The following is a 20,199-nucleotide window of genomic DNA, read 5'->3' as shown; positions in this document are numbered from 1 at the left end:
TTGTGTTTTTAGCTTCACTACTGTAATGGTGCTTGCCTCCATTTGGATGGTTTGAGTCAATACGCAGAAAATGGCCAGAGTGGATGCTCCCAAGGGAGTAGTGAACTTTGTCCAGAAGCCGAGGGGTGACCTCCTGTTCTCAGATTCTCAGATTGTTCTCTTGGGCTGTACACATCCTAATGTGTTCGTGGAGACTTGCCCTTCCTGCTCTCTTGCTCAGAACCACCCACCCCTAACTCACCCCACTTCTAATAACCACTCCACCAAGGGCTATAGATAACTAGCTCTCCTTGGTTAGGAAATGGTTGTGTCTCGGGTATAACTAAGACTAAATCTGAAATACCAGAACGGTAATCCAGGAAATCTGGGTCCGTCTAGACCAGTGGTTCCTAAGTATTAGTTGGGAGGTATAGGCTGCCTAAGAATGCCCTGAAGTACTCATTACAAATGCAGATTCCAGGACCCCACTCTAGATCTGCTTCAGAGTCTTGGGAAGATGGAGTGTGGACTTCTGTATGTTTAACAAGCTTTCCACGTTATTCTGGTGCACAGCTAGGTCTGTGATAGCCTTTGGGATCTGTGCTGCCTGTCGTCTCTTTCAGTGTGGCTGAGACTCCTAAAGAGACCTCAGAGACGAAAGGAGAGCCCTGTTACATTAGTGCAGCCATTATAACATGTAGAAACACTTCCCGTCTGTGACTTTTTTTATTGGATACTCACGATAACCTTAGTAGACACTAGGATAGGCATTAGACCATAGCATAGGCGTAATTATTCTGACCTTGCAGGTGAGGAAACTAGGCCTTGGAGAGCTCCCAGTCTGAGGTCACAGTTAATACTTGACAGAGTAGTAAGTGACATAGTTCCAAAGCCACCTATTTGACACCTTCTGTTATTTAAACATAGGGCCTAAGCCCAGGGCAAGACCTGACCTTCGTCTTTGGTTTCACTCACAGACTTCCTAGAAGGATGATTCGACTTGCAGTTCCGATGTGCTTGGGATTAGTCCTCACCTCCTGCTCTCAGGGGCAGAGATCTCGAGGGTGGTGTGCCATACAGTATTAACCCTAGGTATTATTTTCATTCCTTGTGCCCCAGAAAGCCAGCAGGTGCAGGGTGGCAGTCCTCGCCAGCGCAACGACAGGAGGCCTCTGGGGCAGGTAGATTGACTTTATTTCAGAATTTATAATCAATTTAACTCATACTAATTGGTTGGATAATGACATTCTGCATTTCCGGAGACATTTAGTTGGCATCTATAAAAAACCCACAAGCGCTTGCTAAGCAGGTGCAACTTAAATCGAAATATAAATTCATTATTATTATGATTGCTCCTCCTGAGCAGAGCTACCCAGCAGCCTCAGGTCCTGTGGTCTTTTTACTTTTGGGGGGAGTGGGGGAAGAGATGTGCGCAGTGTCTCTCTGGTAGAATTTCTGGTCATTTCACATCTGTACTCTTTATCTTGCTAAGCCCTTTCTAACGGGACGTCAGGATTGGATACTCTACCTTTGAAGCCTTTGTCCATAATGTATGTGTTCTGACGTCTATCCATTCCACAAGCACCTGCATTAAAATAGTATAAAGAGAAAAATGGGGTGAGTGACATTTACTTAAACTGCATGTGTTTTTGTTTTTTCCTCCTTTACCATAAAATTAGTTCTTTCGTGCTAGAGGGTTATTCTGGGCTTAATCTACTCTAAATCACTTTGAGCACACAGCAATGCCTGCAGGGCTCAGGAGCGTTAGTGGTGAGCTACAGCGCCCCCTGGCATACGCAGCCCTCCTCTTTAACCTTAACTCTGAGGGGGTGTGTCTTGCGTGAGGTGGTCACAGGCTGTTCTGATGCCACCTGCGGTCACTCTAGCTGAAGTTCCAAGCTCCAGAAGTACACGGTAAGGAATGAATCAGAGCCAGTTCTTAGCCTGGGAAGGGGTGTCTGACATTCCAAATTCCAGTTCTGTTGGATCTTGGAATGGGGTTGAAGACTCTTTCTTACCTCCTCTCCTGGATCTGAAGCTCGAGTGAGGGGAGCCAGGGAGGGAGGGGGACCGGTGGCTGAGATTCCCAATTAGTCATCTTCCAGAATGTAGTCACTCCCACCCATAATCTGCTTAGTTACCCATTTGGGGGAGTGGACCATTTGTACATAATTGAGAGCTGTCTTTGACAAGTGTTACTAGTGTTTTTAATCCGAAGGCTTTTTCTCCCTTTTGGCTGTCAGTTTATTCAGCTCCTACAGTGCATGGTCCTAAAGCCATAGCCAGAGGCGGGACATAAAACTTCAGGGACCAAGCGCAGGTTCTTTGCTGCTGGTGATACCAGGAAAGAAGCTGTCTGGCATTTTTAGGTTGAGACTGTAATGACTCTGGCACAGAGTCCATTTTTTCCAGCTTTTAACTGAGGACACACTACCAGGCGAGGAATGCAGCAAGTAATTATTAAAATACAATGTGACTCCACTCGACTCTCCCCCGCTGCTGTTTAGATCCATCCCCATTCCACACCTCCTCCACTGAGTTCCTAAGTTGAATTTGTAGGAATCTATTATCTGCCTGCCTTCCCCACATTACTGAGTGATAAGGCAGAACCAGTCCAAGTTTTCCTCTAGTTGGCTATTCTTCTAGAAGGCCTGTAGGTACCTGTGCCCTTCAGAAACATGACTAGCAACCTGTATCCTTGGCATCACCTGAGCTCTTTATACTAAACAAAACAAGGGCTTCCTTCACCCTCCCTGAGGGAGGGAGGCTAGGCTGTTAACGTTTCCTTTTTTTTAGAACAGGAAACTGAGGCCCAAAGAGGGCCCGTGACTTGTCCGACACCGCATGAACGAGAAGCTAGATGTCCCTAAGTATTCTCTTCCATTGGCCACCAGCATGCTTTAGGGGAAGCCACAAAATGGTAGCATGTGGTGGCTCTGGCTGCACTGCAGAGTGTACATCTAGAAAGCAGGGAGAAATCTGGGCGGAGCCCAGAGCACACTCCCTTGGGGAAGGAGATACAGCATGGTGGGGGGTGGTGGGAGGGTTGTATTTGCTGGGGTTATTGAAAGACATGGCCCAGGGGACCTGCAGCCAAGAGCACAGCCTCCTAGGTACAGACTCAGGGTCTTTGCAGCCCACAGCTGCTCAAAGGGCAGATAAATTCAGAGCCTTCATGCTTCTTAGTGCTACTGCACCCAGGGACCTGCAGGGGTTGGCAGAGCTGCAGTTCCTTGAGCTCTAGAAACCAGCTAGAGCCTGAGGGTTGTCCGGTATACTAAGTCCCTGCCTTAGAGAGGCACTTGCTGGGGAGGCTACATTCTCTGTTGATTCATTATGCTTACTCCTATAGCCCCTGTTTGTTTTTCTAACTCCACATCCTCGCACAGCAGGACTGACTTTGCAAGTCTTTTCTTTCGTCTTTCCCAAGCCACTAGCTTGAGCCTAATATAGAGCAGAGAGGATGCCGGTTGACACATCCTACCCCAGCCTCTCCAGATCCCTGCTCGACCTGAGCCACTGGTGGGTCTGGGGTGTCTCTCTCTGGGGGACATTGGGCTTGTCATCCACACCGACAGGGCCCAGAGAATCCCAAAGGTGTCCCCATCCTCAAGTCATTTCTCAGTGGTTTAGGGTTGTATTCTGTGGCCGATAGGGAGTACAATTATGTTGTGGCCCCTTCACCTAATACCAGTCACAGTTTCTCCACATCCACTGACCGCGATGGGAGCAGGAGTGATGGGGGATGAATCCAGGCAAGCTTCCTTTAGATAGGGGATTGGGCTTGTAGACTAACCATGTTGGGAAGGAGGAGGGCCCAACAGGGAGAGTTCTGGGACCATGGGGGTGGGTCAAGGGGCAGGAAGGGGTAGGGCAGGTGCTGGGTCTGGTGTGGTATGAGAGCCTCGGGAGCCCAGCGGGTAGAGGGTAGGGCTGGGGGTCTAACCTGGTGAGTGTGGCTCAGCGGGGCGGCTGAGGTGTCTAAGTTCAATGTAGAAGTCCTCGGGCGGGTACCTGGCCTCCAGGGCACTGATCTGGAAATGGGAGTCTAGTGAGAGGAATGACAGGGAGGAGCCATTATTCCCAGGGCCCTGGTATGGCAGGGTGGGGAGTATGGAGGGGGCCAGGGTAGGGCAGGCTGGAAGGAATCAGGGCCCTGATGTGTAGTATCCAAGGGGGCAAGGGCTAGGGGATCTGTTAGAATTGAGGCCATCTACCTTTCTCCCTCACCTCCCCCCCCCCACCCCCAATAGGAATTGGTGCCCACAAGGGCAGTGGGGCAGAGGAAAGAAGCCTTTGGAAAGGAGTACCTTGGCAGGGCGTGGCTCAGGCAAGGGTCCTTTCCCAGACAGTGAATAAATCTTGCCCACATCTGGAAGCCCCACATTCAGGCCCTAGCTGTCTCCTTTGTGGTCCCTGGCTCATAGCCATCCTCTCCCCTAATAGAAATGAAGGGTGTCCTGGGCTTCATTTGCTTATGAGAACTGAAACAAGGGCTTGGGTTCCCCCATAACCCTTCTCCCTGGGGAAACCCATGCTCAGGATTCATCTAACCTCCTCCCTTGGAGCTAGGACAGGGACCCTTTCAATGTGGAAAAAGAACAGGTGGGGACATGATGGCAGGGGACCAGACTCAAACCGCTACTGACCTAACACGTTCACAAAGCTGTAGGGGGTCCAGCCTGTTGTGTCTCTGTCAAGGGACTTGTTACTGAGCTGTTTGGAGAGTAGGAGAGCAAGTTAATCCCTTTGCTCCCGAGGTGCCCCTGCCCAACCTTCACTTTGCCCAGCCTTGTGCACCCACCCCTGTGATGAGCCTGACCCACCTACTTCTCAGATCATTGAGGGAAAGGAAGAGCTAGGTGTACCGTGGCCTGACTGAGCTCAGCGGGAGCGGAATCTACCCCATTCTGAGCTGTCTGGCTGAAGTTGTAGGGTTCCCAGCCCTTGGGACAAAGGAGGGCAGGGCCGCCCAAGAGCCAAGCAGTGCCCTGAGCCTAGCTGGCGGACTCTGACGAGGAAGTAGGTCAGCTGGGTGGGACTGAACTGTAGGAGAACAGGCTCTGGCGGTGTCTCAGATGCAACATGAGGCCATCTCTAGCACTAAGGGAGGTGCTAAGGCTGTCTGCCACATCATTGTCACCTCTGCTATCTGACTGGCCTGCGTGTGAGTCTCCCTTTTGTGAGCAAGGGAGAGCCTTGTTTGCTTCTAGCCTGCTGCAGCCTTGGTACTGGGCTCTAGTTCATCAAGGGCCTCGCACTAGGAAAGTCCAGATCCCTTCCCTCAGCTTCCAGCTCCTCAGATAAGCCTGAAGCCGGAGCTGGGAATGAGAGTCGGAGCTGAGGAGATACACAGGAAGAGGGGCCAAAGCTGTGGGCTCAGGGCACGCTGCATACAGCACTCCCATTTCATACGAAAACTGAGGCTGAGAACAAGTGGAAGAAAGGGGCCTTGGGGTTCTGGCTTGACAGTGGTTGCCCCTGTGTATTGTTAGGGGTTCAAGCCGCACTGCCACCAGGCCTGTGGACTGGTGGACGTTTTCTTTGGGCCAGACAGGGAGAAAGGATTCCCAGCTCTCTAGGGTAGAGGCTTGGAATATGAGAACTGCTTCTGTCCATGTTCCTGACGCAGGAAGGATATTACAGGAAGCCAGGAGCCCTGGGATTGCCCTCCTCATGGTCTTGCTATTGTATGTATGTATGTGCAGGGCTGTGTGTGTGTGCGTGCGCGTGGTGTCAGGAGGTGTGCAGCGTGAGCCTGTCAGACCTTGTGGTCCTAGAGCTGTTTACATTTCTGAACTTCCTGCTCTCCCCAGTATGGGTCCTGGCACACCATGGGGGGTGGGGGGGACTCCCTACACGTGTGCTGAAACATCCTTGCCCGAGGGCCTGTGATTGTAAGAGGAGGTCTCGCTATCAGCCGGGTTATGCTGGGAGCTGTGAAGGGAGGACCCTGTCCAGGGCGGTGCACACCTGTCCTTGAAGGCCTGAAGGGTTCGCTGTCAGTGAGAACATCGGCTATGGCTGATATGTGGGTTTCTGTCTCTATGGTTGCAGGTATGTAGCAGTGGTGTGTATGCCAGATAGAAGGGCATCTGCTGGTACCTGAGTCCCAGTGGTGTCTCTAAGGTGCTGGTTGCATGCGTGGTGTTGGGAATGCACTGTAGTGATTGGTGGGAGGTGGCGTAGTGTTTTGATTACATACGTTATGTGGCAAAAGTGGTTACGTGGTTATATGTGACGAGAAGGCACCACGTGATCACATGATTTGGTACCAGTTCGTTACACACGGGTGTGGGGGTATATATCCTATCGAATGACGCTGTAGTTTGGTTACATGTGATGTCTGCTGGTTAAATGGCACTTGTTGGTTCCATGTAACCTGTGGCTTCCTGTTAAATGCTTCACAGAGCGTTTACATGTCCCATGGATCCCAGGGCTGTTTAATGTATTGGCACTTGGTTCTACATGGACCCTCCAGGTGGAGTGTGGTTCCTTCCTAGGCAGAGGTGAGGGCTCATTGGGAGGACAGTGGGTGGGGGCTGGGGAGTCGGGGGCCCGGTACCTTGGTGGGGCTGTTCCTGTCCAGAGTGCTGGCCTGGCCGGTGGCAGGCCCCCCGCACGCCAGTGCGTGGTAGCTGGAATTGGAAAAGCACTGGGCATGGCTGCTACTTTGAGACAAATCTGGGAAGAGAACAAGGTGCCATACCATCATACCCCTGCCCCTGGCATGAGACACCCCAATTTTAACACTTGGCCTGGGCAGCCTTGGGAGTGCTCTGCAAAGAGAGACACGTAAGTCCCCCATCCCCCAAGCTCTCTGGTATCCACTACCCCCACAGAAATCTGTGGAGCCTAATTTGCCTCTTCCTTCACAGTGGCCTTCCCTGCAGGATGCGAGTTAGGCTTGCCAGTGTTGGAGGGTGGCGCCCAGCAGCTACAGCGTGGATGAGGAGTATTGGCTTTGACAGCATCATATGTCCCTGAGCCTCTGCTGCCCTCCCCAGCCTCCCTCCAGAGATCTATCCCAGGAGTGAGGCCATAAAGAGAATCCCTCTTCTCTTAGCCCCAGCCCTGCCCTCTTGTGGATTCCAGGACCCCTCCCAGTGTTGGGGAATTCCAGTGGAGTGGTGTGAGAAAACCAGCCAGACTTACTCATAGTCATAGAAGAAAATCCCCAAATCATCTCTGTGGGCTTGGGATTTCATCAGGGGATTGCTTTGGCTGAAACCCAGGGAGGCAAGCAGGCCAGGAGCTCTCTGAAGGCAGGGCCTGTACCTGGACCACCCCTGTCTACCCTGCAGTACTTAGCAGGAATGAGCTGACGTGATCTTGGTTTTCTAAATCCAAGATGCAGGAGGCTGCAGGTCAGCCGTAAGTTATGGAGCCAGCGGGAGAACGTGCTCATCCTCATCTTACCCAGACGGGCCCAGTGTCCTGTGGCTCAGGGTTATGGGCAATTTCAGAGCATTTTGACCTCTTCTGTTTAACTAAATATGAAGCCAAAAGCCTCATTTCTAAGGCAGCAGTCCAGGGTTCAGGAGAGAGGAAGGGTCCAACCCAGCAGCCCCACCTCTACCCCATTCCGACTCTAGACAGAATGCCCTTTGGGGTTACTACATTGGCGGACATCCTGGGTCATTGTCCACACTTTCAGCTCTCCCCCACCCCAAGTCAGGCACCATCCCCTTCCACTGTATCAATAGGGCCCTCCTAACTCTGGGAACTGGGAGGGAGGGTTGCTCTGCGGCCTTCCCCAAGGAAGCAAAGATGGAACAGGGCTTGGAAACAGTCCCAGGGCCAGTTTCTTGAGGTGGCTCCGACATTAGGCTGAGAAGAGGTTCCCCTGGAGAGTTGAGGAACGTTACTGTTCAGTGTGGGTGTTCCTGTGGCCAAAGCCTGGTGAGAAAGATGGGAAGGAAGCTCTGGGGAAATGGAAGGGGACTCCTAATCATAGCTGCTCAGAGCTAGGTGCCCAGGAAATGACATTCTCATAAAACCTCCTCTACCTTTGCCAAGTAGGCTTCTTCTCCCCACGTCCCCTGTCTCTCCCTGGGGTGGCTGTGTGTGTGTGTGTGTGTGTGTGTGTGTGTGTGTGTGTGTGTGTCTAGGGGTAAGAGAGGGGATGCTGGCGGCATAGCGCTTACCTGAGAGCGAATAGTCAGTGCTGGTCATCCTCATGGCAGGTGTATAGGAGACACGGGGAGCCAGGTCACGGCCTTTCTCTTTCTGTCGCCGTCGGCGCCAAGCAAACAGGCCCAGCAGCACCACAATGAGGAACAACAGGAGGATGATGCCTGTGACAGCACCCACCGAGTGCCGTTCTGCACCCAGCGCTGGGCTGATCTTGGTGTAGGGGTTCAGCTCCTCCATCATTAGCGCAGCTGCAGATGGAGGGAGGACCTGAGTCTGGGGCAGGCCTGTTTGCTCTGCAGATCCTGGCCCAGCGCCTAGAGCCCTCTAACTTTAGGAGACCTGGGTTCTGGTCTTTGGCTCTATTCTTCAATCCCTGGGTCATCCTGTCCCTCACTATGCCTGTTTCTTCGACAGCTGCCTACAGGGGATGGAGTTCCAGGGTCGTGACATCAAACAGATGTGTTCGTGGATGGAAAATAAAATAACGAATGCTTACTGAGTACTTTGTTCTAAAAAGCGAGTTACGGATACTCACTCACTTGATCTGCCCAGCAGCCATATGAGATAGGGACTATTTAATTACTTCCCTTTCACAGATGAAGAAACTGAGTCATCACAAGGTTAGATAATTTACCCAAGAGCATATAACCAGTAACTGGTAAAGTCAGGTTCCTCAGGAGTTGGGAAAAGTTGGACTCAGCCCATCTCCTAGCTTACCAGCTGTGTGACTCCAAGTCCTCAGTCTGCCCATTTGTAACATGGGGGCAGTAATCCCACCCTCCGCAGGGAACTGTGAGCACCGTATGACAGACTGGCAATGAAAGTGTGCCTCTGTGCCCACGAATACTGTCCACAAAACCCCTCTTGATGACATACGTGTGGGCTACCTCCATGCTGTTGCTAAGCCCATGGTGGGGGTCGTCCTGCTGCCCAGCACCGTCTACACCTCTCCTTGGCTGTCATCAGCAACTGGCCTAACGGAGCTAGCCAACATCCTCAGGGAAATAATGTGCTGCGTTATCATTCTTTATGATATATCATCAGAATGCAACGGAAAGGTCTTCTGGCCCCCTTTCTGTTATGTGGGTAAAATGAAAGCCCCTTCTCATTCCCCATCTTCTAGAACAAACCTAATATAATCCCTTTCTGTTCGCATTTCACAACGTGTTTTTATGTATACAGAATCATTTATTGGGTGCTTGCTTATGTGCCAGGACTATGCCAAGTCCTGTGTTCATATTGTCTCAGCTTGGTCCTCACGACTGTACTATGGGATGTCATCTGACTGCAGAGCTGGAGCCAGGGTTGAGCCCCTTTGGGCTCTTCAGCCCTCAAAAGAACCTTGTGCTGTGCTGGAAGACAAGAATTTCTTCCCACTTGGCATTTGGGATAATAAGCCATTAAGTAAAACGAAATGGTCTGCCTAGGACATCTAGCAGGTAATGGCCGAACCAGAATTGGGCCTATCTTCGACTGCCCGCTGGCCTTTCCACAGGACTAGCTTGTGGGTACCTTTGTTTGGCTCACAGGAGACTTGCCAAGGTTGAGCACGGGGGAGCCGTGACTGAGAGGCTCCCACTCCCTGTGCCTCCCTCTCTGCAACACACCCCTTTGCTCTCCTTCCAAAAGCGAATAAAGGGAAGTCACAAACTGTCCTTATAAAATCCAGTTGTTCCCATTGGAATCTCCCTAGATCCTGCCTCCCTGGGGCCCTTTCCAGAGCCCCCGCCTGGGGACTCCCCCTGTGTATTACCTTGGTCACACCGGATTCCTTTAAATCCAGAGCTGCAGTAACAGGTGCCAGTGACGTGGTCGCAGGTGGCATTGTTCATGCACTCACACAGCTGCTGACACCCGTAGCCAAAGGTTCCTGGGGCACATCCTGTGTAGCATGAAGAAGAAAAGGGACAGACGGTGAGACACACCCACTCTCCCATCCCATCCGTGGCCCGCTATGATTAGCCAGAGTCAGACCGATTTCCCTGTGGCTCCTGCTGTGGTTTGGTTGGATGCGTGGGGGTGGACGGAGCACCTTAGCCCGGAGTGGGGGGGACTCCTACTTCCTCCTCACTCGACACCTTATGCAGCATCTTCCACACGCCAGGCCCTGAGCTGGGTGCCCCGGAGGCTTCAAAGAATATTAAAGATGTGTCTCCCTTTATTCCCTCGGTACCCCCTCAGGCATCTGTTCTGCTCTCGGCACCCCCATTCCTCCCGACCCCCAACTGGAGGAAGAAACTACAAACATCAAAGTAGGCATGACCTTCTTCAGCCTTTTTTCTTGGAAGCTGCTCCAAAAATCCAGGAACAGGACGTGCAGAGTCCTGAGTGTTAAGGGGGAGGCTTCCCTGGCAGGAGGCTGATGCCTGGCACCAACACGCAGGGTCAGGGGTTAGGACAGCTTACTCTGCTCACAGTGTCGCCCGGTGAAGCCCGTGCGGCAGGTGCACTTGCCGCTAATGTGGTCACAGCTGGCGCCGTTCTGACACTGGCACACACGCCCACAGTCCTTCCCGTAAAACGCTGCAGGGCAGCCTGGAGAAACAGGGAGGGGACAAGGGCGGTACAGTCGGGACCAAACCTGTCATTCCTTCAGACAAAGGTGCCTTAGCACCAGAGCCAGGCTGGGGTCTCCCCGCTGTGTACCCACAGGCTGTTCCTCCCTCTCTGGGCCCCACCGTCCAGGCGCTCTGATCGTCGTGATTGCTGGAGCCCCTGACAGCCCTGACTTTCCAGGACTTGGGGCTGTTCAACCCCTGAATCCACCCAGGTTTCCCACTCCTTGGGTGGGTGGGCACAGCCCCTGACCCTCGCCCCACCTCCTCCCGCACTCCACAGGCCTGGATGATGCCCAAGGCAGCCAGCAGGCTGCAGCCCGAGATTCCAAATAGCTGGGAGGCCGGGAGGCAGGACTTACGCTGCGTGCAGAAGAGTCCGGTCCAGCCAGGGGTGCAGTGGCAGGCTCCGTCCTCAGCGCGGCAGCTCCCCCCATTGTGGCAGCTACAGGTGTGGAAGCAGGCGGGGCCCCAGAACCCTGCTGGGCAAGCTGGGGAGGGGGGAGCGAGACGCAGAGGGTGAGGGCAAGGCAGAGCGAAGCAGACAGGAGAGAGGGGGGGGGGAGGGCACATCAGCCGAGGTGCCCCGATACACCCCGCTGTACTTCCTGGCTTTCCTGGCACGCTGTTCCCAGAATTCCTCCACTCACCTCTTGGCCCACTTACCCAGGATTCCCATGAAGCCCAGATTCTCTGCCCACTCTCCCAGCTCTGAGGGCTCCTGGCCTTCCCTTCCTGGGGGACTGGCTGTGATTTGCAGAGTGGGTGGGTGTGGTAAACTAAACATCGCAGTTTACAGTGTGAACACGGTGTGTTTAACTTCCCTGTGACGATGGGGGCTCTCCCAGGATAGGGACTCCCCTCCTTCGGCTGCTGAGCTCCCTGAGGATGACACTTGTGTCTCCTCCACCGAATGGAAACTCCCTCGGGCCAACTGGGACCTCCCTAGGGGTCCTGTCCCCATCTTACCTATCAGACAAGGCGCTCCACGGGGCAGAGGTTAGGCCTCCACCCTCAGATTGTGTGGTCTCGGTACACCTTACAAGATTGGGTACACCTTACAAGAACAGCCTCTCCAATGCCTTGTCCAGGCTTATGTGCCCAGGACATCATTCATGTGGGTCGCTCCGGGGACGCCCTCACCCCTCTGAGGTGACTGCCCTGATCTCACCTCACTTCCCCACTTCCAGCCCCCAGCATGCTAGTCCCTGCCCCTCCCTCCTCCCCAACCAAACAGGGGCCACTCCTTACTCAGGTGCTCATGGAGTATTAATTCTCAGTAGTAATGACAATACTCCCAGCAATGTCAATGCCTTCCATACTAACAGTTAATAATGCCAGTGGTCAACCCTAAGAACTCATCATGTTAGCTGTGGGACTCTAACTGGGACTCAGGTGGACATTCCTGTCTGCGGAAGGGGATTTCAGTCCTGGGAGGTGGAGGCATCAGGGGTAAGAGGTTCTGGGTGAGGAGGAGGGTGTGTTTTGGGGCCTGACTCCTGGGGGGGGGGCGGCATTGCTTGGGCAGCTGCTTACCCTGTGAGCAGTCCTTTCCAATCCATCCGGGGACACATTGGCAGGAGCCATCGATGGGGCTGCAGGTCCCGTTGTTGGCACAGGAGCAGAGCTGGGCACAGTCCTGCCCGAAGTGCCCTCCAGCACACACTGTGGGCACAGGACAGCCTGGCACCTACTCTCCCACCCGCTCTCCTCAGACCACCACCCACAGCAGCTGCAGCCCTGGGAGTTCACAGGTCACAGCCATGATGGCCCGGACTCCCAGATCTGCGTGGGACCTGCCCACCCCCACAGCCCCATCTCCCTGCTCCGGTTGCACATGAAGGAGTTCCCCTCCTGTGCCCACAGCTGCATTCCTCCGGAGGCTCAATTAATGATCCCTTTGAAGGCACAGACAGTCCCAAAGGGACTCTAAGTCGCTTGACTTGGCCTTACGGATGGAAGCGGTCAGGCTGGGACTCCCACCCCCGCTCTCCACCCCGGGCTCCCCACACTGCTCCGCAGCCTTCTGCCGTCTGTTACCACGTGCTCGCCAGCATCACTGATCCCACCGCACGAGGGTGGACCATGTTTGTAGCTGGAAGGAGAGGGACGAGTGCGGGGTGGCAGGTCGGCCTGCAGTTAGACTGCTGGAGGACTGTCTGCCCACCCATTTCCTCTGTGTCTCCAAACCCCACCTGTCCCTCAGGCCTTAGCTCAGCCTCAGGGCAGCCTTCCTGGGTTCACAAGGTGCTCTCTTCCACGGAGCCCCTGTGATATTTCAGTTGGAGTCAAACAAGGGGTGTGGTACCCCCCCGCCCCCGGAGGAGTCACTCCTTGGTCCCTAAAGGAAGGGCTGATTTCCTCAATGAGGCTGCAAGCTCCAGGAGAACTAGGTCTACGTGTTAACTGAGCACCTCTCATCTCCCCTGCAGTTCATTCTCCACCTGCTTCCTACAACTCGAGCTCTTCACGGCACTTCTGTGCCCTGCTCAAACACCCTCAGTGCCTCCCAGTGCCCCCACATAAAATCTGGACCCTAAACATCAACACCTAAACTATTTCACCTGGTGACTACCCCGCTCTCCCAGCCACAGAAGCCACTGGCCCACACACCACATTCTAATAACACCTGTGCCTTCGCTCCTGCTGTTCCTTCCAGAGCTTCCCGGACCCTCCTGTCCAGCTGTGGAAATCTTACCCTGCCTGTAAGACTCGTTTTATTTTTATATTTTATTATTTTTTTTAAGTAGGCTCCATGCCCAGCATCGAGCCCAGGGCAGGGCTTGAACTCACGACTCAGATCAAGATCTGAGCTGAGATCAAGAACTGGATGTTTAACTGACTGAGCCACCCAGGTGCCCCTCGGACTCCTTTTAAATGCGACCTTCCCCATGATCCCCCTGTAGTAGGCTGCTAGTCCTTCAATAATCCAGCCTCTTCTTCCTTAGAAGTAGAATCTGGAGTTTTAGCTGGGCTTATGACCACCTGCAATAAAGATTTCATTTCTGAGGCTCCTGCACAGCTGGGTATAGCGCTGTGACTACACCCTGGTAAGTGGAGATAGCGTGTCTTTATTTGTCCATCCCTCGTCCTTGTTGAAGGATAATGTGGATGATGGATAAGAACCGTGGATAAGGTGGCTGGAGTTTAAGCAGCTACCTTCCATCAGAGGTGGAGGCCATGTGCCGAGATGGCTGAACCGCAGCACAGAAGGAGGCTGGCCCCTGACCTCTTTGTAAGCTACCCCTCCATTCTCCGGTGGTCTAGTTCTGGAAGCCAGTTATTTGGGGTTTTTACGTCACTTAGAACTGAACCTGATCCTGACTGGCCCATCATCTGTGTTCTGGGCAGCTATGTCCTTGTTTGAACTTCCAGACTCTCAGTTAGTTTCTTCCCTGGTCTGTTACTATGACTTGTGAGCCGATTTCAGGCCGGGCCTGAGTTCTGCCCATGTCTTTGTTCTCCATGATGCCTGGAAAAAGCAGGCATGGCAGCTGAATGTGTGGAAGTAAACTGGCTGCCCTTCAACTCCCAAGTCCCGCTGGGGAAGGCTGAGCTCTGAGTGTCTCCCTCTAGACTACAGGCTGTGTGAGGGCAGGGGACGTGGCTCTCTTGCTCGTTGCTGTGTCCGAGTGCCCAGCACGGTGCCTGACACACAGCAAACATACAGGAAGTTTTCCAGAATGGCCAGAATAGGCCTCAGGAGCAGGGACCTTCCAGTGGGTTCTGTTGGAATCACTGACTCCTTGTCCCTTCGAGCTCTTCTCAGCTCAACCTTCTCCCCTCAAACCCAGTTGTAGCCCACCCTCCATCCTCAAAGAAGGCTTCACTGCATTCCTGTTATGGGGGAGGAATTCCTTGAATCCCCAAGGCCCTCAGTCGGCTGAGCCACGCGGAGGATCATGGGAATGTACTGATTCTTGAAGCAAAGCAACTCAACCAGGACCCAGTTCTCTTAACCCTTGGGCTCTCACCCTCTCCTTTACGCCACACTGCCTCCCCTCGCCAGCCCTTCCCCAACCAGACCGTGGGCAGCTGAAGCCTAGGATCTGGGTCCCCCCTGTGCCTTTCCTGGGCATGATCAGTGGTTGGGACAAACGACAAAGGCAGCATGGCACACCAGGGTCTCCAGTCTAAAGCCTTGGGTTTGGGTCTCAATTTTATTTATGTATTCAACAAACACTTCTATGGCACTTATATGCACTGGACACTGTTCAGAGTGCTTCATAAATATTAGTTCAGTCAGCCTCGTGATACTGTCAATAGTAGATATCTCCATTACTACTCCCTATTATTAACTCTGCTTCACAGATAGGGAAACTGAGGGACCGAGAGGTTAAGGCACTTGCCCAAGGTCACACAGCTCGGAAGGACTGCCCCTTACTGGTTAAGCACCTTTGAGCAGACCACATGACCCCTCTACGTCCCGTTTCTTCATCTTTGCAATGGGGCCCGTACTGTCACTCGCTGGCCTCAGGCTGTGGTTCACAGCTATGGGGAGGGGGGTGGCTGATGTGGGGCTCTAGGAAGCCTAGGCAAAAGCCTTAGCTCCTTGCAGGGCGGATAACCTCGCGCCTGCAGCCCAGGTTCCAGCTTTAGCTTCCAGAACAGCAGGTGGCCCAGCCTCCTCTTCCCCACTTTTGGGAGGTGCTTGATTTGGGGAGCCCATTCCCCAGTCCTGGCCCTGTATGGGGAGTGGAGTGAGCTGTGCCACCTACCCATGCCCCCCAAACCAGCTCTGAGCTTCTCTAACAAGACAGTCTTATCTTTGAAGCCTTTCTCACCCACACAAGGCTGACAAATTCACCTACAGAGCTCCTAATGCAATCAGTCTAATACATTAATTGGTCGACTTCTTAGCTGAATCAAGAGTGAGGCAAAAAGAGGGGCGGTGGAGAAGGGGGCTGGTGAAAAGAAAACATCTGGTTATATTTAATCTATGTTTAATGATTCTGCATAAGCAGGGTCTGTAATTTGTAACTCACTGGAAAGCCGGTCATTAGAAAGTGTCAGTTCAATTTTTTACAAGGTTTGAGACTTAACCAGGGCAGTTGCCATTAATAGCAAACTCTGTTAGATCTATATGTGGAAAATACTCATTAGGGCAGCGGGCGATAAATCAGACATTGCAGGATCTGAGAGTTACTCCTCGGGCTGCTTAGATCCTAATTTAGACCCAGCCTATCTATATTGACGGCTGGGTCTCCGATGTTTAATAAGTAAACCTCGACCTGTCAGGTTATGATTAAACTGTCCTGGGAGGGCTGCAAGCAAATGAAACTGTCACATATGCTTCCCTGGGGTCCAAACTTCTCATGACCTCAAAGCATCATGGAGTGAACTTTCCACTCATACATATTAACGGCCCATACACTTACAAAGCCAGCCCAGCTCAGTAGTGATTATTCATCAAAGAGTCTGTTCCCCTGGGGGGAAGTGAGCTCTCAGTGGAAGCATTTAAACACAGGCCAGATGAGATTCTTGCACGGGTGACCTTGAAGTTGCTTTTAGCTCTAAGTTCACCTTAGTCTAAGATCTCTTTGCTCCTTACAGGATAGAGTGCAAATTCTATAATCCTGTGTTCTAAGGTGTCCCGAGGGCCCCAGACTACCTTCCCAGTCTCCTCTGCCGTCCCCACCCAGGCCCCTTCTCCTTCAGCCGCTCCCTACTGCTGGACAGTCGATGTCCACACCCAAGCTGCCTGCTCTGCCCACAGCGCCTTCCTTCCTTCTCTCAGTGCCTTCCTCTTAGGCTGAGGCCTCGCTGAAGGCCTGTGCGGCACGGAGCCGCCCCCCACATCTACACCGCCTTGGCCTGAGCCAGGGATTTCAATAAGCAGCAGAATGTGCTGGAACCAGCTTCTGCCTTCACACTGGTTGTTAAATATTCAGGAATTTTGTGACCCATGTTAAACCCCTCATACCACGGAATCAGCCCTGGTGGAGATATTGAGATCAGGGAACTTGCTTGCAAATGTTACAAAGCAAAGCGCCCCCCCTCACCCGTCCCCAGACAGCCAGGGTAGCCGGCACACCAATGCCAACAAGCTTCGGCTCCCTGTCCGAGTCCTGTTGAGTGGTGGGGGTTGGCTGCAGTTGGCGTGCTGAAGGATTCTGCTTCTGGGACAGGAAAGTGTGCTGTGAGGGATCAGTGATGTTGGCCTGGGTGTGGGGGGAGGGGGCTGGGAAGTTGCCATCTCAAGCCCCTGCCAGAACTGTCTCCTCTGAGTTCCCACGTCATCCTCTGCCTTTACCACTTGGCACTTCGCATAAGCCATTCGGGGACACGTCTTATGCAGAACTCATCTACGCTAATTTCATCTTTCATCAGCTCTGGAGTCGGAATTCCTCCGCTCTGCCACTTCCTCGCTGTGAGACCACGGAGAAGTCATTTAACCTCTCTGAGCCCGTTCCTTTAACTGCATGCTCGCTTCGTCTCATGCCCGGTGCTGACCAGTTCTCAGAAGCGCAGGCCCGAGCCCTGACAGCAGAGAGCTGTCTCCACGGAGGATAAGAATCCCCAAGCCCCTCCTTCCAGCCACTTCCTTCCCAGGATGCCTCACCTCCCCAGCCCACGCTTGCCCTGGAGACACTACCTTGGTTGCAGAGGGCTCCGGAGAATCCAGGGAGGCACTCACAGATGCCGCTGACGTGGTGGCAGGGCCCACTGCTGTGCACGCAGAGGGGACACGGCTGGGCGCAGCCATGGCCATAGAACCCAGGGGGGCAGACTGGGGATGAAGCGGAGACGGTGGTCAGCAGCCTCAGGGGCCCCAGTCAGCTTGGCTACCTGTCCTGTCCCACGAAGGGATGAAGGGAGGCTCTCAAGAGTATAGGGAGAGCTGTCCCCACCCTACACCTTTGAGGGCCTGTCACTTCCTGAAGAGAGGAGCTGTGGTCTGGTCCGGTTTCCACTGAGGAGCCAGGCTGGGCCCTGAACTTAGGGACGGAAAGCCAGCGCAGGGAGAGACAGGACTAGAAGGGAGGGGTTTGATGGGGGCTGACTCTGAGAGCCCGGCCCCTCTCAGGCCAGGACTAGTTCCACCAGGGAAGGGGTGGGGAGGGTGAGCCATCTGTTGCTCAGGGACTGAGCACTCAGCCTTACTTCTCTGGCATAAGGGTCCTCGGAAGCCAGGCGCACACTCGCAGCTCCCATCCTCTGGGGAACAGGAGCCGCCGTTCTCGCAGCTGCAGGAGACGGAGCAGTTGGGGCCCCAGCGACCAGGTGGACACATGCTGTCACAGCGGATGCCTGCGGGCCAGAGGTAGACTTAGGTCAGTGGTGAGAGGAGGGAAGGCAGAGGGAAGGACGATGGGAAGGGGTGCTATGCAGAATGAAGGGTGGAGGCAAGCACAGTGCATCTGGGAATGTAGAAGAAAACTCCAGTCCAGGCTTGGCTGGTCAGGGAGGGCTTCCAGGAAGAGGCGATGCCCAAACTGAGTCCTGAGGCCTACGGAGGAATTTACCAGGTAAAGGAAACTCTCTGTGCAAAAATTAGGAGGCAGGAGAGAGAATCCTGCCTTAAAAGAAAACACAGCATAGTGTGGCTGAGCCACAAAGTACAAAATGAGGTATGGCAAGAGATGAGACTGCGGGACCAAGAAGGCAGCAGGTCATGAAGGGCCACTGTCATTTTTGACATCTTAGCTGGTATCCAAGGTTAGGCTTGAGAGACACCAAACTGGGGCAAGTGAGCGCTGTTACGGGGCAGGGTTCACCTGCTGGAAACAAGCTACATGCCCACTCACGTTAGCCCAGGAGCCGTGGGTCCTCTGGGTCCCAGCCAAGCAGCCCTAGGGTGCCGGCCCAGACAGTGGGTGGGGTCTTTTCAGGTTCTTCTGACCACGGCCCTCAGTGCAACGTGAATTTTAGATCGTATGTGCACACGTGTGTATGACAGAAACCAACACTTTGCAAAATGACATTTTACTGTCACTGGACGTGATGCCCTCTGTTTGCACTGCGATGCAGTCTATTAAGAAAGAGGAAGAAGGCCTACATCGTCTTTTTGAGCTGAGATAGAGCAAATATGTATACAGGTGGGTTACAGCCCAAAGGCTAAGAAGGAATTTCAAAAGGCCCCAGCTCTGGGGTGGGGTTTCCTCTCAGGCAGAAGTACTTCCAGTCTGACATGCATTAGGCGAAGAAAGGTGTGGGCCCAGGAAACTGGCTTGGCTTGGGAAGGCGAACATCAGAGGCTCAGAGAAGAGCAGAATTAGTTTAAAAATCATGTCTGCCTTGTTACAGGGACAGGGATTATGGGAAAGAGACAGAAAGGGGGAGGAAGACCCTCAGGCCCAGCGAAGAGAGCCAGCCCCAGCCCCAGCAGCAGAGCAGTGGGACCAATTTGGAGGCAGGCTGCAATTGTACAAGCCCACCTAAGCCCGCGGGAAAGGGAGGGAGGGCTGAGCAGCCAGAGAGAGCAGAGAGGGAGGGGCCGTAACAGGCTTTACTCCTCTTCCAGCGCTCATCTAGTCTAGTCTAGTCTAGCGCCCACATTCCAGCCCTGGCCTCCCTCGCTGTGACATCTCAATTTGGAAGCATGGCGAGGGCTTCCAATGCCACGCTCCGGGAAATGAGGCCTCTTTGCAGAGGGAGGGAATCTGGCCTGCATGCTTCAGCCCTTGATGGAGGTCTCGCCCAGTGCAGTTTCAGATGCTCAAGGGGCTAGCACCTGGACAAACCCCAGGGAATGGCCGAAGGGGAGCCTGGGGAAGCCAGAACCACGAGGCTGCACAAAGCTTTGGACACAGCTTCAGGTCTCCCCTGCTCTGGGAACACGGAAGCTGTGGCCAAGGAATTCTGTGGGAAAGCCAGCATCAGACCGCGGGCCGAGGGACTCTGCTGTTCCCGGGGGTCACCCTGGACTAAGGCAGAGCTCTGCCGCCTGACAGCGACCTTAGATCCCCTCTGTGCCCCACGTGCTCGCTGGAGACTGACCAAGGCACACGAGCCACACTGCTCTTTCCTAAAACCTAACTCAGACGCTGCTGTGATGAATGAAACACAATGCGCGCAAAGGCCCCTTGAATTCTTGGCAGCCTGTTGCTATCGCGTGTTCTCCCAATCAACGGATACTCAAAAGCACAGCTACTCTCATGTGTGGGACCCTCAAAAGGTTTTCACGTCCCAAAGGGGTTCCCTTTCTTGGGGATTGAGAACCATGGCTGCAAGGTGATTATGCTGATGGCAGGTGGCAGCAAGGGCCACTGTTTTTAGGATCTGGCAATTATTACATTCTAGGCCTGGTTCTGTGGGAGTGGGGCCCCTGTTGGAGGTTTTCATATGTCCTAAGAACTCCCTCAAACTTAAGACACTGGGACCTGAGTGGGGAGAAGGGTGCAGGGTTCCCCCTGCGTGGAGTGCCCCGGTTCTACTGGAGTGGTCAAATGACCACCCCTTGGCCTGTGGGAGGGTCTTCCAAGAACAGCTTCTGAAGAGACATAGCTTCATCAGTTACCTGACCTAGGCCCTGTTTTCCCAGTAGTTAAATAGGGATAATAATCCCCCTCAGAGGTCCTTCCCTATC

General features: G+C 53.6%; 1 protein-coding gene across 2 annotated transcripts in view; it reads right to left on the bottom strand.

Annotated features, from left to right (window-relative positions):
• MEGF11 (multiple EGF like domains 11) overlaps positions 1–20,199 on the bottom strand; it is a 216,994-nt gene that overhangs the window by 5,765 nt on the left and 191,030 nt on the right. Inside the window, exons 13-23 of one of the 2 annotated variants that reach the window (XM_045810629.2) lie at positions 17,775–17,921; positions 17,266–17,400; positions 12,207–12,335; positions 11,033–11,161; positions 10,522–10,650; positions 9,869–9,997; positions 8,127–8,363; positions 6,545–6,663; positions 4,629–4,695; positions 3,926–4,027; positions 1,508–1,564 (exon numbers count right to left, since the gene is read on the bottom strand). In XM_045810629.2, the coding sequence (XP_045666585.2) occupies positions 1,508–1,564; positions 3,926–4,027; positions 4,629–4,695; positions 6,545–6,663; positions 8,127–8,363; positions 9,869–9,997; positions 10,522–10,650; positions 11,033–11,161; positions 12,207–12,335; positions 17,266–17,400; positions 17,775–17,921 (1,380 nt within the window). The remainder of the gene's footprint in view (positions 1–1,507; positions 1,565–3,925; positions 4,028–4,628; positions 4,696–6,544; positions 6,664–8,126; positions 8,364–9,868; positions 9,998–10,521; positions 10,651–11,032; positions 11,162–12,206; positions 12,336–17,265; positions 17,401–17,774; positions 17,922–20,199) is intronic. The other variant, XM_045810631.2, reaches the window with a different exon arrangement.

This window comes from Ursus americanus, chromosome 28 (assembly GCF_024610735.1).
Source record: "Ursus americanus isolate L20-20 chromosome 28, mUrsAme1.1.p, whole genome shotgun sequence".
NCBI lineage: Eukaryota > Metazoa > Chordata > Mammalia > Carnivora > Ursidae > Ursus > Ursus americanus.
The sequence above is the reverse complement of the archived record's forward strand: the minus strand, read 5'-3'. Positions and strand labels throughout refer to the sequence as shown.